This window comes from Micropterus salmoides, unplaced genomic scaffold (genome assembly GCF_014851395.1).
Source record: "Micropterus salmoides isolate LMB-PRFRI ecotype aquatic unplaced genomic scaffold, ASM1485139v1 Ms_hic_scaffold_16, whole genome shotgun sequence".
NCBI lineage: Eukaryota > Metazoa > Chordata > Actinopteri > Centrarchiformes > Centrarchidae > Micropterus > Micropterus salmoides.
Genome location: NW_024040707.1, coordinates 11,486,015 through 11,504,167, shown reverse-complemented (window position 1 = coordinate 11,504,167; position 18,153 = coordinate 11,486,015). Strand labels below are relative to the sequence as shown.

At 40.6% G+C, this 18,153-nt stretch overlaps 1 protein-coding gene across 3 annotated transcripts in view; it reads right to left on the bottom strand.

Annotated features, from left to right (window-relative positions):
• Window positions 1–17,464, bottom strand: part of scube3 (signal peptide, CUB domain, EGF-like 3) — a 72,539-nt gene extending 55,075 nt beyond the window's left edge. For 2 of the 3 annotated variants that reach the window (XM_038722107.1, XM_038722108.1), the window contains exons 1-2: window positions 17,049–17,463; window positions 1,545–1,667 (exon numbers count right to left, since the gene is read on the bottom strand). In XM_038722107.1, the coding sequence (XP_038578035.1) occupies window positions 1,545–1,667; window positions 17,049–17,148 (223 nt within the window). In that variant the 5' untranslated portion in view covers window positions 17,149–17,463. Of the gene's footprint in view, window positions 1–1,544; window positions 1,668–17,048 lie in introns of all 3 variants that reach the window. The other variant, XM_038722106.1, reaches the window with a different exon arrangement.
• Window positions 17,465–18,153: the final 689 nt, after the last annotated feature.

Sequence of the window (18,153 nt, the reverse complement as noted above, 5' to 3'; positions counted from 1 at the left end):
AAAACACTGTTCAGAGAAACACAAAGAGGTCAGTAACTTTGGAAGATACCCACAAGATCTGACTACATCAGACTGCTGAAGCCTCATATTAGCTTCAGATAAATTTAAAACGAGGCCCATCACTTACATTGAAAGCACATTATGAAGGGATCTTTCACTGCTCATTATGAACAGGAGTAAGGAAAATCTTATTTACTCACTCACTCACTTACCTATACCAACCTACCAGGCACAATGCAGATGAATTTAAATTGTGGTTTACACTTCAATGTAAATGTACCAGTGTTAGCTAATAAGCTCATTTTATCTGTTTTCCCTGGGCAGGTTGTAACAAATTAGTGTCCAATTTCATCAGCGTAGTTTCAATGTTGATGTGGGCAACTGACTATTACAAGGCCAACCTGAAAAATTGTGAACCGATCCTTTAACAGCAAGAGGACAAATCCGAACAGTCCCCTGAAGATAAAAATGGGTGTTTCAACCATAGACTGTATAACAGTGTCAACACATTTAGAAAATCTCAGTAATTGCTACTGGTCACATTGAACCAAGCTTTTAGATCAATAGAAATCAAATCAGATCCACAGACATTAAATACAAGCAGTGTGGAGGAGCTGTTTAAGGGGTAATGGGGAACCAGCATGGAAACATGAGAATGCTTTTAACACAAATAGGTGCAAGCCTGGTGCAGCACTTTACTTAGAACCCTTTGTGCAAGGCTACATTTAACAGACAGCATGCTCCTAAGCTACCACTAGTTACTAAAACACTTTGTATTTGGTTATTTTATAAGAATATTGTTTGGAATTTTGATTTTTACCAGTATATCAGCCTTGAGAAGCCATCAGCAAACTTTCAGTTCAACGGGATTCCAACCTTGCACATATAATAACAATAGATTCAAAAAAGCACAAAAACTTTTATAACCTACAGGCAGAAGGCCATGAAAAACACTCGGTCAAGTAAATGAAAGAATAATAATAGTAAGGGAAAAAAATGACATTGTGAAATATGGTTCTGTAATAATACTAATAAAAATTGTGGGAAATAATGATCCAGAGACTTTGGGCACATTGAAAAAGGCTAGAAAAACAGACTTGTGTCTGACAGTCTACAAGGCCTGCCTCTGGCTGTGGAAATATCCCTGACTGCTTGGCAGGTCCTCTGCCATTTCAGCCGCTATCTTAATTCTCTCCTCTAACATGTGTAGGAAATTTACTGCTTCATTTCATCTTGTCACAAAGGAGCACTCTGCACCTGGCTTTCCCCTTCCTCCATCCGCTGCTCTTTCTCACTTGTCTCCCTCCCTCTTCAGGAGAGTCTTGAAACTAATGAGTTATGTTGAGTGAGACAGAAGCCCTTATCAAGCCCTGTCACTGGCCCAAGGGCTTACGTTCAGAAAGGTAAGGCAAATCAACATGAGAAATGTGGCTTTCACTTCAGTGTACTGTAAAAATCCTCCCTGTGCTCCTACAGAGGCGAAGAGACGTTTGTGCCTCCAACCACAAGTGAAAATGAGCGCATTATTCCAGTAAGACTTTTACCTTCACAATGTTTGCCATCCCCTTTATAGCCTGACTTGCAGAGACATTTGTATGACTTCAGGGTGTTTTGGCAGATGGCATCGATGCTGCAGTTGTCAAGCGCCTCTGCACACTCGTCCACATCTAGAAACATGGAAAGAAGGAGCGTGCGGTTAGTTGATGAAGCTGAACCTTTCCTGATGATAGAGTCATAGTTACACCATAAAATACAGGTTTTGACAAACTCCATGTGATTTTTTTTTGCAACATTTGACCACTCAGAGCAAAAGACCGTCTATGAAGACACAAAGTACTGTGAAAATGTATATACATCATATTGGTGTAATTATGAGATTAAATTTGGTTAAATGTGTGCCATTATCAAGAATATTTTTTTCAAAATTATGTAAACAAGCACTTATTGTTGCATGTCGCTCAATGCTATCAGTGGTTTTTGGCTAACAGCTTTCATTGGGCTAAAAATAAAACAAGGAGTCTACAGCCATGTGGCTCTGTGAGGCAAAGCAGTGCTTTGAGCTAAATGCTAACATCAGCATGCTAAGACAATGCTAACATGAAGATGTTTAGATGGTTTAGCCTAATGTTCAAGAAGTTCACAATCGTATTGTAGTGTGTTAGCTTTGCTTATTAGCACTACAGATGAGGCTGATGGGAACATCATTAATTTTGCAGATGTTGGGGTCAAAACATTTTGGACACTAGAGGATATATCAGGAGATCTTATCTGTACCAAATTCTATGGTCATCCATCCAAGAGTTGAGATATTTTAATAAAAACAAAAATGTAGACCTAATTGTAACGGCAGAGGAAAAGTAAGGGAATCACCAAAGTCAGTAGAATCCATCCTCTGTGGACCATGAACATCTGTACAAAATTTTATGGTAATCCTTCCAATAGTTGTCGAAATATTTCTGCTGCTAGCATGGCTAAACACCAAAACAAAAAACTTGAAATAATTATTAACAAATCAAGCAGCCAAATTAACACACACATTTGAGCTCTTAAAATGTAAGGTACAGCATGAACTTCAAAGTGGGATGTTCAAGCGAATCACAGTTATGCTTGACAAGCTATCACAGCCTTGAAGGACAGATATAGCGAGAGATAAATAGTTCAGTATAAAGGTAACTATTGTTTAACTGCTGGATTGAGTTTGAATTATAAAAGAGAGAATGTGAAAAGATAAGAATGGAAATGGCTTTAACCAGAAGCATGATCAGGTTTGCCTCATGGAGCCTCTAATCCCTCGAATCCCAGTTAACTAGCCCAGGTGTTTAGGATTACCCCACTGCACACAGGGGAAGGGCAGCTTAACAAGGTTTACATAGCTTCCAATATCCACTCTTATCAAAAGCCCTCTGCAGGAGCTGGCTGATCCCACTGGGAAATGACCTGCAACCTAAACCCCTGAGCTTAGCATATTGGCTATATCTGCCTATTCCAGGACAACAAGTCTGCTGTGGAGAGGAGGATGGGGACAGCACACAATGCACAAAACTCTGTGGAAAATCTGTATTGTAAAATTTAACCTAATATACCCATTACAAGGGTTTTAAACACATTTAGGCAAACACAATGGAAACATCACAATAGCAGTTTATTAATGCTGGTATTACTCCAGGAAGAATACAAAGCTACAAGGTCAGACTTTAGTTGGAGAGTTCAGTATTCAACCAAAACAAAGTAAGGAAACCTCATTCAAAAATCACTGAATTTTGTAATGAGGCAAAAAAAATATTCAGCGCTGGCACATAGCCTTACTCTATAGTATGTTGTGTGGTTCACTCCATATGTCTAGATAAAGAGACATCTAAAATTGTTCATTCAATATTTCTGTTTTTAGTGGCATTTGCTGAATATCATTTCCCATAAGTGGGAGGTTAAACCTCACAGCTCGACAAAAGAGGTGTGTCCATGGGCAAGACAAAGGTCTGTACTGCAGGACAGAGACACCATATGGTGTAAATGTTTTTAGACAGCAGAGATTACAGATAAATAGTGTTTGTATAGTAATTAAGTGTCTGTGCAACATTCAGTAAGAAGCATACCACCGGGGACAGTTGAGGCTCCTCTTGCTAAGTTTCACAAAGCCATTTAGTGATGCAGGAGCTTCCCAAGCCTTTGTATTGATTTATATTATATGAGAACAATATGAATTCTCCTGAGGAGCAGCCTGGGTCCTTTGTCCTTACAGACTTCCAGGATAAGAGCAGCAGAGGCCGTGTGAGGATGTTTTTTTCAACAGAGCAGGCATTAATTACAGCAAAATATCTGTCTTATTGTCAGGTTTCTTGGTGCCAACTTTATGTAGTAATTAATATTCATATGACAGAAATTCAAAGAATCCCTCTTTTCATCTTGTTATAAATGTTCCCATCAGGAGTATCAGTTCACTTTATCTTTCCAGTCTGCAAGGTTGCCTACTCTCATTCTTTTACTTTGAAGAACACATTCCCAGGCTCACACACACACACACTTTTCAAACACACCTTAAGTTGGAAACTTACAATTACAATGAGTGAAAGCTTAACACATGAGTTAGGGTTAACTTGTATAGCGGTGATGTTTTTTTAAGAATGAAGAAATTATATATATACACACATACATACATACATACATACATACATACATACATACAGTGCATAAACTGTCAGAGTTGTGGTGGTCTATGTCAAATTTGTATCTGGAACACTTTGATGCCGTTACTGCTACAGGCTATTGTTTATTACAAACGTGTCGCACAAGATATTTGGCATCTTTAAGATGATGTAACTGCCATGTTATGATACATAATAACTTCAGTGGAATCTGAAAAGATGACGGAGAGCCAGCTAGCTCAGCATGTAGGGTTTAACAAGCCTCTATGTTTGGTTAAAAACACATAACCGGTGAAATTATGTAACCAACTGTGCAAAAGCTGCTCCCTCCTCAAAAATCTCCTTCTAATCAATAATGGTTAGTAGTGCAAATCTGCACTACAACTATATCCTTGTGCATATATTACCTGTAGCATGGTACTGTTATAGCACCAGCTAACCATTCATAAACAATGAATATGAACACTTGAAAAATTACCAACATCTGGAAATCAACTGGGACACAATGAGACAAGTAATTTGTGATAATCAAACACTATTGTCAAATGAACACTTAACACATTCCCATTGCCTTTGCTGTGCTGCACACAATGAAATAAATACAAATAAAGAAATCCTGGGCCACAAACTACAATAGTCCACGTCCATCAGAGCATTGTTTGAAAAGTCTAGCCATAAAAACTACTGGGAGCGTTCCAACAGACACATGGACGAACAAAGCTATATGTGCTGGTCTTGTTGGAAACCCAACATTTCTTTGCCATGGAAATAAACATGTCAAAAACAATCCACCGAACGTTTGAAAAAAACAACAACAGTGTGTTAAGTAATGCTGCCCTGGTTATTGACTCATGCCAAAGATAAAAAGACTGTGTTTTTCACTGAGTTTCTTTCATTCTTTTGTTTTAAGGAATCACAGTTGTTGGGAACAAGTTAAGGCAGTGGAGGATGAAGCCAGCGCTCCGAGACAAGGATGAATAAACAAAGTCAAAACAACAAAACCAAAGAAGAAAGAGATGTTGGGCAATGCTCAGATGTTTAAACAGTTTCCTCCGGGGAATGTATCATTTTGAATATTGCTGTTGCAGCTCTCCTCTGGTTAATGCAATTGAGCATGCTAAAGTCACAAATAGCTTGACTCTGTGTTTAAACCCATTGACATTCTCAGAATATTGAATTCTATGATTTTGTTGGATGAAACAAAGTGGTACAATAATGAAGCACTTTTTCTCCCCCTAAACCAGTTCACTTCATGATCTATTGTATGCTCAATAAAACTTTGCAGTGTGTCAAACTTCTAAATCCCTAAATGCATCATCACATGCTCCTGACTCAGCAAAGCAGGCTTTTCGTTTTTGAAGGGTAGAGGCAGAGGGGAGGCAGGGCTAGGTGAGCAGATAAATGTGATTTATTATAATTGCATTACATTTGCTGGACACAATATCCTTATGTTCTCAGAGGTGGTTATTAGGAAAGTTATTCTGAAAAGCCATTAGTCGATTTATTCCAAAGTAGTCCCCACATGCATGTCAGTGCTGCCGGCTAAGGGCTGCTGGCCGTAGAGGTGAGACCTTGTCAGAGGTGCTTTTCCTCCCTGATTTATGGGAAGGTCCAGGGATAAGCAGTGTATTTAGCTGGGCAGGCTCGAGGGGGTGTTAGCAGGAATAAGACTCAGAGGGGAGAGCGTGAGTGTGTGTGAGAACTGTAGGGCCGAAGGTGTGTAGTTCAAACATAGGGTAATGTTTACTTTGAGTGTTGAGACCCTTGCTGTTTGCTTTGCCCCAAACCTGCCCCCCTCCAACACATCACCTTTCCTTCAGATACAGAAATAGCCTGAGTGGAGCTGGGACACCCATAGGTGTAGCGTTACTCGCGCGGTGCCTGCAGCCAACTCAAAATAATAGTAAAAAATATGGACCAAGTGATGGATTCAGTCAGCGAGAGCGGTAAAGTATTCAACTGTGAGCGGAATGATTTGGTGTAACATTTGAACAGTTGCGGTTACGCATTAGAGGAGATATTCTTTCTTGACAAAAGCATTTTCAGATGAAATTCTGCTCCTTGCGGCACAGGAGGAAGGGTGCTGGGTTCAAGTCCATAAAAAGGTGTTCTTGGTATCACAATGTTTGTCATACTGTGTATAATTACAAAGGAACAAGTATTGTAATTATCCTTCTTAGAACCACACTTACACTATACTTAGGGTTGTGGTTGAGCAGGATGGGGTTAAGGTCAGGATAATTACTTCAGCTACAGAGCAGCAGAGAGTCTGAATGGCTGTACTGTATGAAAACAGACAGCACCTCTTTAATCTTTAATCTTGTAAATGACCCATATGATTATATGATGTTCAACTCACACAAAACATTTGTTGTACAGCAAAGCAACAGGTCTGTTGCTTATTGCAGGCTTATTTCCTCTGTATTGATTTGGGACTACAGCAAGAAAATTATTTCGCAAATGAAAAAAATCTCCCAAATTAAAATCCAATTTAAGGTGAGCACAGAGAAACTTCAAACTTCAGCATATGAATGAGAAAACAGCCTCCTAGTGCCAAACTCACATCACATACATCATTCTGCACAATGATGCTTTAACATCAAAGTAGCATGATGCAGAACACATTATTTGAATGGGGACACATTTATACCAATATTGTTCCCTCATACAGACATAATGCTGCTATGTGTGCTTGAACGTTTTTTAAAATGTAGTTTCTGTACAACACATCACATTAAAATGAACATACTGGATGTGTCCATATCCAGTGCTATATATATATATATATATATATATGTGGTACACGCATATAATGTGATTTGTTTCTTATCTTATTTGGTGGCCTGAGAGGCCGTGAGGACAAGGTTGTGAAAAGGACAGGAACTATGGCCAGCTGTAGCAACATCATCACAGCACACTGTGAAATTGTAGTGGATTTTCAAGATGTGTAGACCCGCCAACCCCCCACCCCCCCACCCCTTCCCAAAAATAAATGGTTTTGATGAAATGCAGACGTCAACATTAACACAAAATTTAGCATCTCACCCCCGCCCGTCTTGCCTAAATCCCTTTCAGCTAATGAAGGGACACACTGTTGGGCATCCAGCAAGCCTCTAAAAAGTTGTGAATAAAAATATCAACTGCTTCCATTCGGGATATTTACACTCATCCTTCACACACTCTAAATGTTTAGGAATCATGACCACTGACTGATCCTGTGCTTTCAGAAACTGCAATCACAACTTCAAAACCCCGGGTCCCTCCCTGTTTATGTCCACCAACCATGAAGCCTCAGATTAATCTAAGGGCGAAGGGAAAATGAACAAGAACATGCCAGCTGAGTTTAAGGAGAGCAATATCATGTTCACATGATATTAACTGTGTCCAAATGAATGCCTTTAACTTGTTTATACCCAAAAGGGCACAGGATTTCGATGATTTCCTTTTTATTACTTATTTCTACTCATTGTCTAACATTTATGTCTATCAGTTGTATGAGACAATGACAGTAATGATTAATCTTGCTGTGTGCTTATATTCCTTACAATGGGCACTCCTTCAATATTACACATGAAGTTCAGTTTAAGACCGAGTACAACTCAGCATGTGAAAAAAGTTTTCCAACATTTGAAAAATAACCCTGATGGTGTCATCAAATGAAAGATACTATTGATTTGAATCATGGTAAATGTAGGATTTATTGTTTTTGAAGCTTGACCCATACTAAAGTGCTAAAGGTCAGACCTCTGCTGCTGCAAATATTTTGACCATTAATTTTTAATATGTTTCTTGTGAGTCTTTGCAGAAGTGTAATACTAAATGGCTGGAGTACCTCATTAATTTATATCACGGCTGCAATTAACTCTTATTTTCATACTTGAATAATCTTCTTTTCTTAATTAGTTTGGTCTATATAATATACACACACACGCTATATATTCAATTAAATATGAATGTTTTCATATATATTTATGAAAACATTCATATTTAATTGAATTTATTTTTCTAAAATTTAAGCAAATAACAAATTCCACAAAACCAGTGCCATAAAACTGTCAATATTGGTCCACACTAACATCTTCCTTTATCAGATATTTTGCACTATAACAAAAAAAGAGTCACTAAACTAGTTTCCCCTCTGGGGGTAAATGAAGTTATCTAATCTAATCTAACTATATTTTATTTACCCTTTAAATTTCCAGCAGAGAAAAGAAAGAAAGAAATTACGAAAGCAAATCATTGAAATAGTGACCGAGTAATATTCTACATTCCCAAGACCTATTAATGTACTGCTTCAATGTTTTATTCTACAACCGCCTGCTTCTGTATTATGCAAACACTGATATATAATGGATGTGTATTTAGGGTGTGTCATTACAACAGTTCGACTAACTCAAGCCAATACATACAAGATCTCTGTATCTATTTCTACAATCTGTTGATGAGCATTTTATGATGTGTGCTTTCCAATAAAACAGACAACGATGATGAGCCTGGATACAGTGGAGTAAAGAACAAATGGACTCCGCTTCCGTCATTTATAAAACATTTCTCAAGCTCAAACCCTCTGAATAAATAATGGACGTTCTCTGTGATTCTGATCATAGACCAAGCATCTGGTGCAGTGTCTTTCCTTTAGCATGTGTGGCCTTAGACTGTGACTCACAGACCTCCGGACCACCTCCAGAAGAAAAACACTTATTACAGTAATTAAGTGAATCATAGAGTAATACTAAAAGAGCACAGAGAGAGAGGCCGACATGACACACACTAAGTGTCAGAGGTCTAATACATACCATGCTGAATAATTGAACACAACTTGAACATAACTGTTTCCCATTAGGAGCCGAACTGACATGAAATTAATTTGTACCTTTTAAGGAATTTTTCACCCGTCTTGGCATGTGTCCTCCACTGACTTCTTGGCCTCATGCAGCATATTTTATACACGGAAAGGGTGGCACTTAGTCCAGCTGTATACCTTATATTTATACAACCAGAGCTAACTGACATGACACTCTCCCCTCTGCACACAGCAATTACATTCATTGGTGGTTGCTTTAACCAGATACAGTACCAACTATAAAGATGGCAACGTAGCAATTACAGCAGAAGTGTGATATTTTTAGTTGTTTCCTGTCAAACGGAGGTATAAAGTGAATGGTTCTCTATGTAAGCTGTGAAGCAGGCATTAACTTCTAAAGCCCAGAAATGTGAAGTTCAGCGGGCTGGAACTGACTGGATATATGCTTCAGTTAAATGCTGTGAGACAGCACAATCACTTCATGCAAACATTTCACTCATACAGACATATCATGTGTTTAATGGCCTTTCCATCACTGCTCTTACTGTATTTCAATCAGACTGCGAAAGGGGATGCCTGGGTGGAAAATATAAAGTCTGAAAAGCTTTTTTTTTTTTCACACAAGAAGGCAGAAATATAAGTGCAAATTTGGGGCAAAACTTTCTGGCCGATTTTTCTGGGAAATATTTGAAACCGAAAACACATTAAATCAGAAACGAGACAATTGGTCAGGTGACCTGTATTCAATCCAAAATATTTTCAATAGTTTCACAGCAGACAATGTGATTTGTAATGACAAGAGTGAATCAGTTATTATTCAGCCAACTGTTGAATGTAGCGCTGCAACCAATGATTATTTACATTAACGAATTATTATAGTATTTTCTTAATTAATCGTTTTTAAAACTGGCCAACATATTTTGGCAGAGCCCCAGCTGACATATTTAATGTCTTGCTTTATCCAACCAACAGTCAAAAAACCAAAGATATTACATTTACTATCATATATGACAAAGAAAGCATCACATTTTCACATCTAAAAGGCTTGAACAAGCAAAGGTTTGGCATTTGCTTGAAAAATTATAAATGTTCTTTCCTTCGACAGATCAATGAATCATTTCAGCTCTAGCTGGATGCCATTATTATTATCATGATTATCATGAATTATAAACACTGCAATGGACATTTCAACCTTGGTAAATGACAGAGATGGCAGCATTACCTTTAACTTCCTCCGTATTCGCGCTTAAAATTGACTACCTGCTGCATATTTTCCCAAAGTACTTGGTTGTGTATCACCTGAATTATAGGCTACATTTAAAGTCTACTCTGTAATTAATCGGTGCAGCACCATGTCATGTCTGGCAACTCTAAAAAGGCTCATATAATTATCAAAATATAACTATGTTTTTTAAATAAGTTAAAAGTTAAAAGGCTCATGCAAATGTTCTCTCTCTTACATAGCCACCCACTTAACCAAACTACTACTGTCTGTTAAGTCGAAGGACCTACATGTAATTTTGTGGATCCTATTAAATTTGAAATTCCATTTTCCCCAACTACATATTTTTCATCAGTATACAGCCAAACAAAACAATACACACTAAGAAAAACAAACTTTATACATATTAAGAGCTTCTTCTTTTTTTTTTTACATACATTTTGATTATTGGAAATGTCCCCTCGCTAAAGGAGGTACCCTATGTAAACCTGTGAATGACATGTCAACCATATAATATTACAGTATTATGTGCTGTGACCATTGCAGCAAATTATGGTTAAAGGTCCGAATGCTTGTAGAGCTGTAATGATAAGTTGATTAATCAATTAGTTGATCAACATAAAATGAATCTGCAATTATTTGCCAAAATTCTCTTGTTCAGGTGAAACGTTTGGAACATATTCAGATTTTACTCAAATCTGAATATGTTCATATTTTCCTACTCTTCTATGACACTAAACTAAATCTCTTTCAGTTTTGGACTGTTGGGTGAGCAAAACAAGACATTTTAGGATGTTACAATGGAACTTACATTTGCTGACATTTTATAGACTAAGATTATAGATTAACCGATCATAAAAAATAATCCTTAGTTGCAGCCTAAATGATGGATAGTGTAGTGATTTAAAACACAAGAGACATGAATAACCAGAGCTTGCCATTTATCAGCAGTCTAAGCTATTACAGCATGCAATAAATATAATGGAGTTCACCGGGGGTGATTAAATACTGGGTCATATGGTCTTGCCCATGCCTCTGTCCATTGAGGAAGTCTCAAATTCATCAGCGAAGTCATCCCTCTTTCTACCCAGAATGCATTGGCCAGAGCCCACCAAATAAATAACTTGGCTGTTTTTTCATCTGGATTCCTTGATGTATTGGGTTGGATTTTTCCATTACTAAGCAGAATAAGAGCATTTCCTTTCACTTCCAGCAGTCTCTAAAGCTGGCGCTCACCATCAGGAATGTAAACACACACAGTCTGTAAACAAGGCTCTCTCTGACCCCCAACCCCCCTCTGACAACGCTGACCACCGCAGACCAGCCTAATGATGTCCCTCGCTGACCCCCCCAAATCTCTCAAAGAGAGACGCAGCCCCATTATTCAGCCAAGAGGTCACAGGAGGGAGCGGGGAAGAGGGAGAACTTGGAAAGGTTGGTGTAGCGTCAGCAGCGGGCCTACAAACGTTCAGAGGCTGTGTAACAGTCCCACTGATATCTTCTCCTGAGTCACAGTATCCCCAATCAGTGAGTAATGGAACACAAAAACAAATGTGGGCTCTGCGGTGGGGGGTTAGAGGATTAATGATCTAAGAGCCGCTGCAGCTGGCTGAGGGACGGCACTGAGGGATGGCACTGAGGCTCCTCAACGAGCCATCAGCACTTGTGAAGGGGGCTCTAGAGGTGAGTTTTAAAACTGGGGGGTCAGAGTGCCGTCAACACTGACTCCATCCTCCCCCGAAACCAACAGGGATGTTGTCAGCACAGTGCTGCATCTGCACAGAGAACAAAGGCCACTGACAGGGTGAGAGGTTAAAGAGAGGAAGAGATGGGAGCAGGAGAGAGTTTTCTAATTTTAACCACAATGCCACAGTTGAGAGAAGCATCACAGGCCTCATTTGGAACTTTTTGTTCAGATTAAAGCCTTGATAAATAAACAAGCTCTGCTCTCCTTACTCCTGAGTGTGAGGGGTTGAAAGTTGGGTTTTTTTACCACTGGACACTGGCGCTGCATACAAAGCAGTTGTCCTGGTGTTCTCTGGAAAGTTGAGGGTGATTTAAACAACTTTTTTTGCCCTCTGTTGCACATGAAATCTACAGCTTTGTCAGCCCCTGCAACCATTCCAAATGAGGTGACAAATTGTGGTCACAAGGGCCTCGCTAGCTACTGATAAAGTGATTTTCTGCTTGAGGAAGGGAGAAAAGGTACCAAGGCGGAGGGATCTCAACAAATCAGGGGTTCCCCTGGGGAGAAGCAGGGAATCTGCGTCCACAGGTTAAGGTTTTGTCACAGGGTTTTGTTTGGCTGTGACCTAACATTCGTACTGCATACACAATGTGTAAAACAGATTAGAATAGTTTATGCATGCAGATGATGAGAAGGCAGTTGTTAAACAAATATAATTTGACGCAAACTGAAGATTTCCTACTCATACATGCACACTGAAACAGCTATTTCCAAGAGACTTTAAAACAAAAGCTTGTCACTTTGGGAAATACGCTTATTTGCAATCTATCGAAAAAAAATTTGATGATAAGATTGACACCACTGTCATGTCAGCATCCCTTAAATTCGCTAATTAGCTCCTCAACATTTTTGTTTATTCTGTACAAAAACTGAAGTGTAAAAATCACAATTCACTGTTTTACAACCAGAAGAGGGTCCAGGAAGTCACCAGATGGATTGAATATAATGTAATGTATTAATTGGTGAGCTTAAGAGGTGCTGGTAGGTGGATTTTGTAACCATTTAGAGAGCCAGTCTAGCTGTTCTCACCCCCCATTTCCATGCTTTGTGCTAAGCTAAGCTAACCAGCTGTTGGCTGTAGCCTTTTGTTTAATATACAGGCATGACAGTGGCATCAATCTTCTCAACCAACTGAACGATTCCTTTAAATGAATGCCGTCAAATTAATTTCCTTAATCAAAATGCAATAGTAAAACTTTATCCTGCAGCTTACAACACAGTGGAATGATGACCTAGTTCACGTTTTCTTAACAAAGAAAGATTAGAATATGCAGCAAAAAATGACATGGTAAAATAGATGATTAAATGTTAATCATTTGGAAAGTGCACTTATGAGCAGAGAAGTCATATTTCTTGAGGCCACAATCTTTGACACTCAGTTGCAAAGAGGAAAATGTCTTGGTTTTACATTCCAGCAGCCAGGATGAAAGTGAGCAACTGTCCAGTACGAAGGCCCACTGAATTGCCTTGGGTCACAGCTTGTGCCAGACAGCTTCGACTTTACATGTGCCCGTAAACATGGTACTCACCCTGTATGTAGCTGCAGACTGCCTGCCCTAAAACTATACTAAAATGTTTGTATTAAGCTGCAGTTTGGCCACACCAAAAGCCGTGGAGTTAGAATAAAATAGGCACAATAACCCTTAAAAAGGATTCTCTATATATAATCCTCATTTTGGGAAGTGAAAGCACTTCTGCCTGCTAAGTGCAATCATTAATATCCAGTCTAAAATCACTCATCGCAGTCATACACATTCACTCGTCCTTACAACACACCCACAGATCAAAGTCGTTTTCATGATTCATACCGCGATGCTCTTGGACAGAATAGTTATCAAGTGTTTTCACCACTCAAGTAATGCCAAGATAATAATCTCTCTGCTCTCTCGGCTGCTCTGTAACAACATGTACAGTGGTATTGGAGCACCACTTGTCAGGGAGATGCTTTCTGTGAGTGTCTGCTGAGTGGTAAAGTGAAGCTGGATTGATCCCCTCCACCCACTCATCAGCAAGTGACCGGGGGCTACCCTGAGGCTCAACCTGCCTCAGACACTCTGATCATAACGAGAACACAACTATCTGACACTGCATGCCTGCTGCAGAAAGAGAAAAGACAGACTGAGACAAGCTCGGCTTGCGTCATCATGAGAGTCCTTTTTGTATGGGCTAAAATGGCATTTGGCATTGGTTAAGAGCTCATCTGCTTTATTTGGGCTTACCTAGTGAGAAGTAACAGGAGAAATTAAAGGGTGATATGTCACTTCAGTCAATAAGTGATCCAAACCGCAAAGTTCTGCAGCGTCCTTAACTTCTCAAAGTCACAGAGCAACCCGATAAGGACAGAAGTCTTTCTTCCTGGCTGGCCTGAATACATCTTCCATTCGCCCCCAGTTAAAAATTACTAAAATTGGTACTTTGGCAGACATAAATGGGGACTTTTACGTCTGCTTGTTTTAAGGCACATCCAGTCTCAGGGGATAAGTAACAGCTCAACAAATACCACCGCAGGAGCTTGTCAGGACTCAGGGGCAATGCAGAAGCCATACAGACTGAGAGACGAGAGTGAAGGTGATGAAAGAGGGATGCCAAAGTGCTGTCAAAATGCTAAAGCAAGATGACCGGCCATGTTCACAGAACACAGAGCCACAGTCTCTGTCTGCCCCCCCCCCCCCCCTCCCCACTAAACAGCAAAGGTTTAGAGAAGTTCAAGGCCAAATGGATAGGCAGAAATAAAAGCCCCATTTAAACGGTTCTTTTATGTGGCTTCACATACAGTTTCAAATTACCACAGACACAGCCCATACCCTCTCTCACTGTCCCAATTACACATATGCACACACACATACGCTGATACTTTCATGCTTACACAGACCTGCAACATATCTAGCCATCGATCAAGTAACAAAAGGACAGGACTGGGAGAAAGCGGCGATGGGGACAGAGGGTCTTTTTTGTTGCAAAAAATATAAATAGCACATGGGCTGACAGCGAGCTTTCTAACACGGTGGGTGTAATGCAGCCGTTGCTTATGGCTGACAGAGAAAAGACACAGCTACTTCATTAAGTGCAAAGGAAAGGAAGCGAGGACAAAGCAAACAAAGCAAGAGTTGGGTGAAAAAGAATAAGGGAAGGGGTGAGGGAGTGTTGGCGGGAGGGGGGGTTCTTCCTTTCCATCTCACTCATAGTGAAGACTCGGGCAGCATCTCTAGGAAAGCCTCCCCATCACTTGGGCCTCATATTGCCAAGGCTGCTCCGTTCCCACAGTGTGTCCAGGCCTGGATCTGGCCTTCTTCCCCACTCAGGCAGCCCTGCGTCTTTAGACCCCCAGGCCCCGGAGCAGAGGTTACACCAACATAGCCAGCCACAGCAGCATGTCAGCCCCACACCAACCGTTGCCTTGGTGCCGCTGCATTAACGAAGAGCTCCTGACTCCGTTCGAGGGAAAGTGATTTGCCATGACGTCCATGGCTCCCCTCTTTCCTTTCCTTCTCTTTCCCTCGCTTGTTGCTGCTCACTCACTAAGAAACCTCCTCTCTCACTGTCTGTCTCTGCACCCTTAATCTCTCCTGTTTCCCCCGGTCTCATTTTTCCCTTCTTTGTCATTCTCTCCACCACATCCTCAAATCTTCCCTCCCTCATTCCACCCCCCCCCCCCAGTAATGACTGATGCCTGAAACACAGTGCCATGATTAGGCTGACATTGATGAAAGACAAAGACTCTCTCGTTGGAAACATCTGCGTTGAATAAATATTGAGCTGACAAATTGTGCTTTTTTGTGTCATTGTTCATGTCTCCGTTTCTCCAGTTTTCAAAATTGTTCCCAGCGTGCAGACTTGCCAGTGCCACAGAAGTGCCACCAACATCAAACACAAAATTTATTTTCAGTAAGGCACAAAATATGCTCACAAATAACTTCAGAGCCAAACACAGATAATATGTCACTACAGAGCTGCTTGCATTGCACTGATAAACAGGAACCGGAGGAGAAGCCTATCAAGTGGTTGTCCATGGCGTTTCACTTGGTGACCAACAAACAGGTGCATGCCATTACAGATCGACACTCATACAGCAGCATTCCACGCTACAATGAAGTGTGTAATCGATGTTGTGGAAAATAAAGTGAGAAAAAGTAGTTCTAATTGCAAAATGTAAATATTGAGTTTTCCCACAAGTGGGGGCAGACCACCCAGGATGCAAAATAGTCACCCACCCCCTTTCTCTTTTTGCCTTGTCGACCGCCCGAGAGATGTCTTTTTGTGTGTGCGAAACATCACTAACCACAATCAACACTCACACAGAAACCATGATGTGTCTTTGCATGCAAATACTTCTGGCAGCTCCGGCTTGGCATTTGTATTGTGGGAAAATTAAGTGATGAAAACCTGGAGGAGACGGCTGAGTGGATCAGAGTGTGTAACACTGTGTCTCTCTTGTTCCTGTGAAGGTGCCAGAGTTTTGATTCAGGCTGCCCCTGTCTGCTCTGAATAATTTCTCACAAGACAAGAGAGCAAGAGGGCAGCCAGCTGGGCAGGACGGTACTGTAGCTGCAGTGTCTGACAGGCAGAGACTCCCTCCATGTGTGTGTTACAGGCCAGTGTCAAATACTTGTCTGGACTGTGACAAATGCCTCCTGGTAGTCTCACTACAATTACCTGTAGGATTAGCTATGAAACATAACTGTTCACACTGCAGATGCTGTTTGAAGATCAAAGACAACTGTTTTTTCTGACAACAGAAAACTCACTGCAAAACTTAATTTAAGCCATATTGTGTTTCATTTCTTTTCTGCCTGAGCAAGTCTGCATAAATATCCTTAAGGGATTATACCTACACAAGAAAACAAGCAATCAAGTGACTGCAAAAATTGGTCAGTGAATCAACAATAATTGTTGGATCAAAGACTCTCATTAAATCCACTTTCACCCCATGCAATACTATGCTTTTTATTTGTTTTAATAAACATACATTTAAGCTCCATTTAATTAGACAACTGATCCCAATTTTGCTAAGTTTCACCATCAGCTCTCCAGAAGCATCTGACAGATCTATTAATTAAGCTCCAAGCTGTCTGGCAAAAACAGCACGAGGAGCAAAATGAAAAAAAAAGGGCTATTTTGACGTAAAAAACTTACCTTGAGTGGGTTTACTTCCTGAAGCTGACTGTTGGACAAAGGCGACCAGGCAGAAACCTACAAATCCCAGGCTTGCGCGTATCAAAGCGTGCATATACATGTTAACTTTCACCGTAGTTGAACAAGAGCACTTTCTAAGATCTACGATGCGCAATAGCACATACAAGGGTGTGTGTGTGTGTGTGTGTGTGTGTGTGGTATAAAAGGTCTATCGTTATTCCCTCTGAGCACCCGCTGATAGGATACTGTGCAATCCTTTTTCGTCTTTACGCCTGCTTATTTGAGTTTCAAGTGATCGGGTTAAGGACAGCCCGGCAACGCGGAGCAGAGGAAGGCTTTTCTGTTATCATGTTTCGAGCCAGACCAATGTCAATTTAAGAAAGAGGGAGAGAGAGAGAGGGAGAGGGAGAGAGAGAGAGAGAGAGAGAGAGAGAGAGAGAGGAAAAGGAAAAGAGAGAGGGAGAGATGGAGTGGAGCGGCGGGGTCTGAAGGGGGAGGAGAGAAGAAGAAGCGTCCGCGCTGCGCTCCGGACTCCTATGCTGCTCCTTCTCTTTTCTGACTGGCCCTCCCTGTTTCCCTTTTTGTTCTGCGGGAACTTAGACGCAGGTGCTGGTTCGGCTGAAGGTGAGCCGGAACAGGGTACCACGTGCACGGTAGGTTTGGCTCGTGTTGTCACCTGGTCGGTGCCACCTGCGCAAAAAAAAAAGAGAGGTAAAAAAAAGTGGCCCATCACGTAAGCGTGGTAAAAGCAATGGCTGAAAGGGGGACAAGAGGGCGGATGGATTTCCAAATGACTCAGATGGGAAAAGTAATAGCCTGGAGATTGCATTTTGTTCACAGCCCAGAAGACTGTGTAAGGCTGCAGCTCCTCCAGTCCAACTAACAAACCAGTAAACCCCAGTTTTCATGGGGTCGCGGGTGCAGCGTTTCTGTGATGATGTCTGCTGTCTCACTGGTGGGAGATTAACGTTGTCATTAAAAAAGTTTGTCAAAAACAAATGCTTTCATTTGGGAAAAAGTCACATCAAGATTCGCACACATTCTTAACAGAAATTAAATTTAGGGGGTGAAATAACATTCACTTAATCTTTATCCTCAATAGCTG